This window comes from Hylobates moloch, unplaced genomic scaffold (genome assembly GCF_009828535.3).
Source record: "Hylobates moloch isolate HMO894 unplaced genomic scaffold, HMol_V3 SCAFFOLD_3, whole genome shotgun sequence".
Lineage (NCBI taxonomy): Eukaryota > Metazoa > Chordata > Mammalia > Primates > Hylobatidae > Hylobates > Hylobates moloch.
This window is the reverse complement of record NW_026652278.1, coordinates 44,946,937-44,956,692: the sequence shown is the minus strand read 5'-3', so window position 1 is coordinate 44,956,692 and position 9,756 is coordinate 44,946,937. Positions and strand designations below refer to the sequence as shown.

Below are 9,756 nucleotides of genomic sequence, written 5' to 3'. Positions count from 1 at the left end.
TGATTTTTGTACATTGATTTTGTATCCTGAGACTTTCCTGAAGTTGCTAATCAGCTTAAGGAGATTTTGGGCTGAGACAATGGGGTTTTCTAGATATACAATCATGTCATCTGCAAACAGGGACAATTTGACTTCCTCTTTTCCTAATTGCATACCCTTTATTTCCTTCTCCTGCCTGATTGCCCTGGCCAGAACTTCCAGCACTATGTTGAATAGGAGTGGTGAGAGAGGGCATCCCTGACTTCTGCCAGTTTTCAAAGGGAATGCTTCCAGTTTTTGCCCATTCAGCATGATATTGGCTGTGGGTTTGTTATAGATAGCTCTTATTATTTTGAGATCCGTCCCATCAATACCTAATTTATTGAGAGTTTTTAGCATGAAGGGTTGTTGAATTTTGTCAAAGGCCTTTTCTGCATCTATTGAGATAATCCTGTGGTTTTTGTCTTTGGTTCTGTTTATATGCTGGATTACATTTATTGATTTGCATATGTTGAACCAGCCTTGCATCCCAGGGATGAAGCCCACTTGATCATGGTGTATAAGCTTTTTGATGTGCTGCTGGATTCGGTTTGCCAGTATTTTACTGAGGATTTTTGCATCAATGTTCATCAAGGATATTGATCTGAAATTCTCTTTTTTGGTTATGTCTCTGCCAGGCTTTGGTATCAGGACAATGCTGGCCTCATAAAATGTGTTAGGGATGATTCCTTCTTTTTCTATCAATTGGAATAGTTTCAGAAGGAATGGTACCAGTTCTTCCTTGTACCTCTGGTAGAATTTCGGCTGTGAATCCATCAGGTCCTGGACTCTTTTTGGTTGGTAAGCTATTGATTATTGCCACAATTTCAGAGCCTGTTATTGGTCTATTCAGAGATTCAACTTCTTCCTGGTTTAGTCTTGGGAGGGTGTATTTGTCGAGGAATTTGTCCATTTCTTCTAGATTTTCTAGTTTATTTGCATAGAGGTGTTTTTAGTATCCTCTGATGGTAGATTGTATTTCTGTGGGATTGGTGGTGATATCCCTTTTTTCATTTTTTATTGCATCTATTTGATTCTTCTCTCTTTTCTTCTTTATTAGTCTTGCTAGCGGTCTATCAATTTTCTTGATCTTTTCAAAAAACCAGCTCCTGGATTCACTAATTTTTTGAAGGGTTTTTTGTGTTTCTATTTCCTTCAGTTCTGCTCTGATTTTCATTATTTCTAGCCTTCTGCTAGCTTTTGAATGTGTTTGCTCTTGCTTTTCTAGTTCTTTTAATTGTGATGTTAGGGTGTCAATTTTGGATCTTTCTTGCTTTCTCTTGTGGGCATTTAGTGCTATAAATTTCCCTCTACACACTGCTTTGAATGTGTCCCAGAGATTCTGGTACATTGTGTCTTTGTTCTCATTGGTTTCAAAGAACATCTTTATTTCTGCCTTCATTTCATTATGTACCCAGTAGTCATTCAGGAGCAGGTTGTTCAGTTTCCATGTAGTTGAGTGGTTTTGAGTGAGTTTCTTAATCCTGAGTTCTAGTTTGATTGCACTGTGGTCTGAGAGACATGAAGCGAGAAGGGAAGTTTAGAGAAAAAAGAATAAAAAGAAACAAACAAAGCCTTCAAGAAATTTGGTACTATGTGAAAAGACCAAACCTACGTCTGATTGGTGTACCTGAAAATGACAAGGAGAATGGAACCAAGTTGGAAAACACTCTGCAAGATATTATCTAGGAAAACTTCCCCAATCTAGCAAGGCAGGCCAACATTCAGATTCAGGAAATACAGAGAACACCACAAAGATACTCCTCGAGAAGAGCAACTCCAAGACACATAATTGTCAGATTCACCAAAGTTGAAATGAAGGAAAAAATGTTAAGGGCGGCCAGAGAGAAAGGTCGGGTTACCCGGAAAGGGAAGCCCATCAGACTAACAACTGATATCTCAGCAGAAACTCTACAAGCCAGAAGAGAGTGGGGGCCGATATTCAACATTCTTAAAGAAAAGAATTTTCAACCCAGAATTTCATATCCAGCCAAACTAAGCTTCATAAGTGAAGGAGAAATAAAATACTTTACAGACAAGCAAACGCTGAGTGATTTTGTCACCACCAGGCCTGCCCTAAAAGAGCTCCTGAAGGAAGCACTAAACATGGAAAGGAACAACTGGTACCAGCCACTGCAAAAACATGCCAAATTGTAAAGACCGTCAAGGCTAGGAAGAAACTGCATCAACTAACAAGCAAAATAACCAACTAACATCATAATGACAGGATCAAATTCACACATAACAATATTAACTTTAAATGTAAATGGGCTAAATGCTCCAATCAAAAGACACAGACTGGCAAATTGGATAAGGAGTCAAGACCCATCAGTGTGCTGTATTCAGGAAACCCATCTCACGTGCAGAGACACACATAGACTCAAAATAAAGGGATGGAGGAAGATCTATCAAGCAAATGGAAAACAAAAAAAGGCAGGGGTTGCAATCCTCGTCTCTGATAAAATAGACTTTAAACCAACAAAGATCAAAAGAGACAAAGAAGGCCATTACATAATGGTAAAGGGATCAATTCAACAAGAAGAGCTAACTATCCTAAATATATATATGCACCCAATACAGGAGCACCCAGATTCATAAAGCAAGTCCTGAGTGACCTACAAAGGGAATTAAACTCCCACAGAATAATAATGGGAGATTTTAACACCCCACTGTCAACATTAGACAGATCAATGAGACAGAAAGTTAACAAGGATATCCAGGAATTGAACTCAGCTCTGCATAAAGTGGACCTAATAGACATCTACAGAACTCTCTACCCCAAATCAACAGAATATACATTTTTTTCAGCACCACACCACACCTATTCCAAAATTGACCACATAGTTGGAAGTAAAGCTCTCCTCAGCAAATGTAAAAGAACAGAAATTATAACAAACTGTCTTCCATTATTTTTAATAAACATGTAATATTCATAAATTGTTTACATTTACAAGAAAATGAAACAAAATAAACACACACACTCAAGATCATTATGCTGTAGTACTAAAGTATGTGAGAGTCTTAATGTCCTTAGAATTTGTCCTCAGTTAGCTGGTCCTACTCTGCTCCAAGCCAGTCCTATTTTGTGAATTAATCTCATTTGATGCCAATTTTTATTACATTCTCTCCAAAAAAACTAGTCTCAACAGTTTGCCCTCTCCTCAAGTTCACAGCATTATCTCTGCTATATCTGTATTTTATTGAGTATAAGAGAATTAACCCATGTAAGCTTCATGAGGGTAGGGATTTCTCATAGTTTTGTTCACCAGTGTTTTCTCACCTGGAAGAGTACGTGACAATTACTGGGCTCCCAATATCTATGTGTTATATTAATGAAATCTCTTAACTTTTATCTACCTCAAACTGTCTCTATCTTCTTGATTCTCTCTTTCCTTTCTCTATCAGAAAATGACGGTCCTCTTATTTTCCAAGTTATTCCTGTCCTGTGCCCTTGATCCCATCTCTTCTCAGTTCCCCTTCCTTCCTGGCTGCATTCTCCTGTCCCTTATGAAAAACAAGCAAGATCATCAATTCTATCAAGTTATCATTACATCACTCTGTTCTTATCAAAATCTTTTTAATATTGAAGAGGGCTTCTTCTACTCACTCCTGAACCTTGTACAATGTAGTTTAGGTCTTCATCTTTTTATTATAGCTACCCTATTTAAAGTCACCCATGGCTTTTAATTGCCAAATTCAATGGCCTATCTTCACCTTTTGAAATGTGTTATGTTCGTTCCCACAGTCTCCTTGCAACTCAGTCCCCTGACTTGGACTTCCATAACACAATGATTTCTGATTTTCCTTCTGTTCGTGATTGTTCCCTTTGTCCCAGGCACTGGCTACTCCTCCTCCCACCACTCTGAAATCATTAGCATTCCCCAAGGATTCTTCAAAACTCTCTTTCTTCCTTGGAGAAGCCAGCCATCCCCATAGCTTTAATTTGGACCATTTGTATGGCTCATCTAGATTTTTTCAGGACTTGCCTTCAACCTATTCTTTCTTTAGGTGATTCCATTAACTGTTGCCCATATGGTAGTCCAAAGACAGACCTCTGAGAAATAACCCTTTTCTCCAAAACTTCTGCACTATGTCCAAATTTCCTAGCCTGACATTCACACCTTGATTATCTGCCTCCAAGTTTATATCCTATCATATTCCTTTATATATTCTGTTCTACAGGTACATTGGGAAGCTTGCCATTCCTGATCATAGCCTACAAACTCTTCCTGCCTCCCACCCACCCTCATCTCTGCTGTCAAAATGCAACCTTCCCTCAAGAGTCATTTCACAGGACCCCTCTTTCTATGAAAGCCTCAGGTGGAAATAATTTTTTGTCTTTATTTCCATTTTATTTTGGGAGTGTTTATGGCATTTAACATACCTTACTTTGTATACAAATATTTGCCTTGCTCCCTCTTTTGCAAATTTCTTGAAGGTGGAGACCATTGTATGTTTTCTTCATAAGTTGCTGGTACCTAACAGAACTATGGCCATCGTCCATATTCATTTAGCAGCCTTTGTAGTTATTGCTTTGTGGAGCTTCCTCTCACGAATGTCCTTGCTTTCTCTCCCACAGAGTCATCCCCCTATATATGACCTGACTGCCATGAAAGTGCCTACTGCTATTTGGGCTGGTGGACATGATGTCCTTGTAACACCCCAGGATGTGGCCAGGATACTCCCTCAAATCAAGAATCTTCATTACTTTAAGCTATTGCCAGATTGGAACCACTTTGATTTTGTCTGGGGCCTCGATGCCCCTCAACGCATGTACAGTGAAATCATAGCTTTAATGAAGGCATATTCCTAAATGCAATGCATTTACTTTTCAGTTAAAAGTTGCTTCCAAGCCCATAAGGGACTTTAGAAAAAATAGTAACCAACAATGAGGTTGTCCCCCAGCACCGTGGGGGAGATGCACAATGGAGTCTGTTTTCCAAGTTAACTGTGTTAGTGTTATTTATGTTTAGAGACATCTTTGCATGGGACCATCTACAGGTCCTTATAAACAATGAGGTAGATCAGGCAAAAAGATAAATAAGTTGCTACTCTATCTGGTATTTAAGTCTAATTAAATTGTAATTTTTAGGGCATACCATGAAGTATAGAAATGTCTGAAGGTTCAAAGGAACAGTGAAATTCCTTTAAGGTTCTATATGGAAACCTCTGTTGTCATTTTATTTATATGGATTGCTATGGCAATGGCCAGAGTGTGGGATTAGGAGGAGGGCCTGTAACTTCTTTATAAAAGTTTCTTAGCTATTCTGAAGATGTACTAGACATTTTTACTTTTTTAGGTATTTTCAACATCAGAAATTCAAAAAAGTCCCCAAAGATTCTTCCAGAGAAGCCCTCTCTCCTTATCATCTTATCCCTGGCTATCTGGGTAAATGGAATCTTGAACCCACAATAGGATACATGTATACAATCTTCCTTATTAAAACAGAAATAAATTGTACAGCATCAATATCATTTTATAATTATAGGCAGGCTTCTTTGTTTAGCATGTAATACCCCTTTTACAGGCTTTTTATTCTTTGAGGGGTTTGAATATTCCATGAAAAACTGACAGATAGGAAACTGACAATAAAAGATTAAGCTAAAGATGGAAGCAGAAACTACTAGGCTAGATAGTCTCTAAACATTAAGTATTTTCTTCCTCCATCTTAAAAACAATGAGAAGCCACCAAAATATTTTACCTAACGGAAACCTGATTGCCATATTTTTGTAATGATCACTTTGGCTGCTGCGTAGAAAATGGATTAGAAGATGCCAACAAAAGATTCTGAGCAAGTTTGTAAATCTGATCAAGTGTTTTGATGCAGGCCGATATGCTTCTGAGCTAAGAGAGATGATCCTTGGAAAATCCAGAGCCAGCTCCATAATACTGCCCTGCTCTGCTGCAAATCCACAAGCGGCTGGCCCCTGGAGCCATTCTTCTCTCAAAACTAACATTCATCAATTTAATGTATACATACTGAGGGGGAATAATGGTCACTATGAAAACCATGTGATAATATGGAAAAATACCCATGATATAATGTTATGTGAAGAGAAGAAAATGAAACTGGTAGAACTATGTGATTGCAAATACATACAAATATTAAAACAATTATATGACTTTATAAAATATTTGTATATCATGAAAACTGAAGCAATATAAAAATAAAATTAGTTGTGTCAGGGTAGTAACATGATGAGTGATTTATAGTTTTTAATTTTTAATATAGTAATGATATAATGTTACAACTTGTCTAAATCTCACAAACTTAATATTCACTAAAGGAAGATAAACATAAAAGAATACATATTTTATTATACATTTTTATGTAGGCTAATTGATGGTTCTAGAAGCCTTAAAAAGCTTACTTTTAGGAGGAGAATCATGCCTTGGAGGGCTCTAGGGTCCAGAGAAATGTTCTAATACTAGAGCTAGGTGCAGTCAGATTAATTATAATACATTTCATTATTTTGTCTGGAATACCAAGATGACTTCCAAGCAGGAATGGAGTCTAGCAACACTTTACTGATGGGGAACTTGGCCACAGACTTGTAATACAAATTTTTGGATATGTTGACAATGTTTCTGCTTATTTTTCTTACTTATACAAAGAAAGAAATTTGGCTCACAACATCGAAACAGACTTACCAGGCTCCTCTAGTTTCCCAAGCCTCAATATCCCATTGCTATTTTTAATAGAATAAGGTAAATAACAACATGAATGTCATTCAATACAAATTTATGTCAAATGTCAATTCTGACTCTGAACTTTAGTGAATTTCTTTCAAACGGTATAATCAATGAGTTTCAGAGAGGCGAAGTCTTGCTCAAGTGACGGCCTTTTTGAGACTCATTAACCAAAGAACAAGGCACGTGTTTCACCATCAGGGCTTTGTTCAACTTTGATCACCTCTGCATTCTCCTCTCATAGTAAGGTTACCCACGTTTTCCAAGGTCTGGCTGCAATACCACCATTTCTGAAACGTTTTCGCTGAACTCTATGCCCTAGAATTACTGTTCCCTCTTCTAAATCACTTTTATTTTTGAGATGGGGTTTCACTCTTGTTGCCCAGGCTGGAGTGCAATGGTGCAATCTCAGCTCACTGCAACCTCCACCTCCTAGGTTCAAGCAATTCTCCTGCCTCAGCCTCCCGAGTAGCTGGGATTACAGGTGCCATCACATGCCCAGCTAATTTTTTGTTATGTTTAGTTGAGACGGGGTTTCACTATGTTGGCCAGGCTGATCTCGAACTCATGACCTCAGGCGATCCACTCCACCTCGGCCTCCCAAAGTGCTGGGATTACAGGCATAAGCCACCGCGCCTGACCTAAATCACTTTTTATTATGCTCCCAAATTATCTTTTTGGAGAATTTTGTGTAAGTCTACTGCCCTAATAAATTTTAAGTAGCTTGAAAACAGAAGCATTTAAGATATAGAACTCTCCATTGCCACACTAAATTCACTCTTGCTTTCCTTTATGGTCAACCACCACTACCACCATGACCAGCTCTCCTTGAACTTGATCCCTGACAACGTATCTGTTCTCCATTGCTATAATGTCTTATAAATAAGATCATGGAGTATGTGGCCTTGATATTGGCTTTTTTCACTCAACATGATGTCCTTCAGATCTATCCAAGTTGTTGCATATATCAAGTTTGTTCCTCCTTATTGCTGCGTAGCATTCCACAGTATGCATGCACCACAGTTTGTTTAACCATTCACTCACTGAAAAACACGTGGGTTATTTCCAAGTTTTGGCTTTATCTTTTTGGCGTTTCACTGCTTAATGGCATGTCTTGAAAAAAAAAAAAAAAAACACTGAGTTTAGATTCATTAATGTGAATTAATTGCAAGTCCCACCCAAAGCTAAATTTTTCTATGCTAATACCTTCTGTAATCTGTACACTGCCTCAAGGGAAAATGTTACTCAAGTCAGACTTCCCATTGACTTCACTACACAATCCTTGATTCATATTTTGACATTTAGAGATTGCAAAACAGTGATGTGGTTCTCATTACATTTTAGAGTTCTAATGTGATTTAAGAAGTGCTTTGGAGTAGGGTGAAAACAGATTGCTAGTATTTATACCTTGATTGACTATGAAGTCCTTCCTCCAGCCATTGTCAAGATGTGACATGTCTTTAGCTCTGTCAAAACCTCCATGAGCATCATCATATCTCCCACAGAGCCAAACCAAATGAAAATAATCATAGTAATAGTGTGCAATCATTAAAAATCCATGTGAAGTATTAATATAAAACACCAACGATTTTTAGTATATAGATATAAAAAGGTAAATTCTATAAAAACAGTATGCTTTCTATGGAATGCACCTTCAAGAAAGTTTCATCATTCTCCTCCATTCTATTTCCTATAAGATTGTCCATAAATTCCATTTATGGAGGAATTCTGGAGTCAAACCTTCCTTCTTTTTGTACCTTCTACACGTATTTGCCATTTTAGTTTGTGTGTGAATTTCTTTCCTTATCAAAGCAGTCGACTTAGCTAAGAAAGATTATTTATTTGGGATATGATGTGGCCTTAATAAGCTTAATAAAAATAAGTACTTTTATAGTATTTGATAGCACAACAGAGTGACTATAGTCAATAATTTAATTGCACATTTAAAAATAACTAAGAGTATAATTGGATGGTTTGTAACACAAAGGATAAATGCTTGAGGTGCTGAGTACCCTATTTACCCTGATGTGATTATATATTGTATGACTGTATCAAAGTATCTCATATATCCCATAAATATATATACCCACTATGTACCCCCACAAAAATTAAAAATTAAAAACAAAATAAGCACTTAAAAATACCTTCCACATCCTGCCACTCTACCCCTACCTCAAAGATTCCTAAGGAAACTCTAGGTAATGAAAACCTGGTCCTAGAGTCTATAAAAGTATGACTTCAACAGTGTGTGATTCAAAGAGTTCTAAACATTCAAAACAGAAGCAAACAAATCAGTATTGGGGTGAAGCCAAGGGAAAATTACTGACCACATACTCCACAAGACTTGTCTCAGGTGTACATGGAACCTGAGAATGTTTAATGTTATAATGAAATATGTATTCATATTACAAAGTTACACGTGTATTTTAATAATTATAAAATGCAAATATCTTAAGTATAGTGTGATACCCAATAGCTTCAAGTGTATTTTTTGGCATTGGCATAATACATATGTGTATTTTCATAGTTATTTATATTTATCTAATTTTAACTTTGTTTTCCACTTTTTTGATATACCTGTTAGCCATTTGATATGTTTTAAGTAATTTTTTTCAGGAGGAAATATGTTTTAAATATTGTTTGCACCCTTGAGTGTCTGAGAATGTTTTTTGTTGCCTTAACACAAAAGGTTAAAACATCTTTCTACCACAAAATTCTGTAGACATTTTTCTATTTTCTTCTGGAGTTTAGCATTACAACAGAAGTGCATAAAGTCACCTTTGTTTTTATCTATTTGTAGGTAACCTATTGTGGTTTTTTAGAAAATAATTAACTTTCTGCTTATATACTTGTTTTATATTATTATGGTTTTGTTTTCATCTCTGTAATGAACTTAGCAAGCATATTTTTGCAAAGGTATCCCCTTTGATTTTAATTTTGCAGCGAACTCTTTCAATCTGCACTTACATGTTCCTTTAACCCAAGTTTTCTTCTATCATGCCTTCGAATATTGATGTCAATTCCTTTTAGTCCTCTGTTTTAATCT

At 36.7% G+C, this 9,756-nt stretch overlaps 1 protein-coding gene across 1 annotated transcript in view; it reads left to right on the top strand.

Annotated features, from left to right (window-relative positions):
• LIPN (lipase family member N) overlaps positions 1 to 6,214 on the top strand; it is a 27,591-nt gene extending 21,377 nt beyond the window's left edge. Inside the window, exon 10 of the mRNA XM_032170284.3 lies at positions 4,598 to 6,214. Within this exon, the coding sequence (XP_032026175.1) occupies positions 4,598 to 4,831 (234 nt within the window). The 3' untranslated portion in view covers positions 4,832 to 6,214. The remainder of the gene's footprint in view (positions 1 to 4,597) is intronic.
• Positions 6,215 to 9,756: the final 3,542 nt, after the last annotated feature.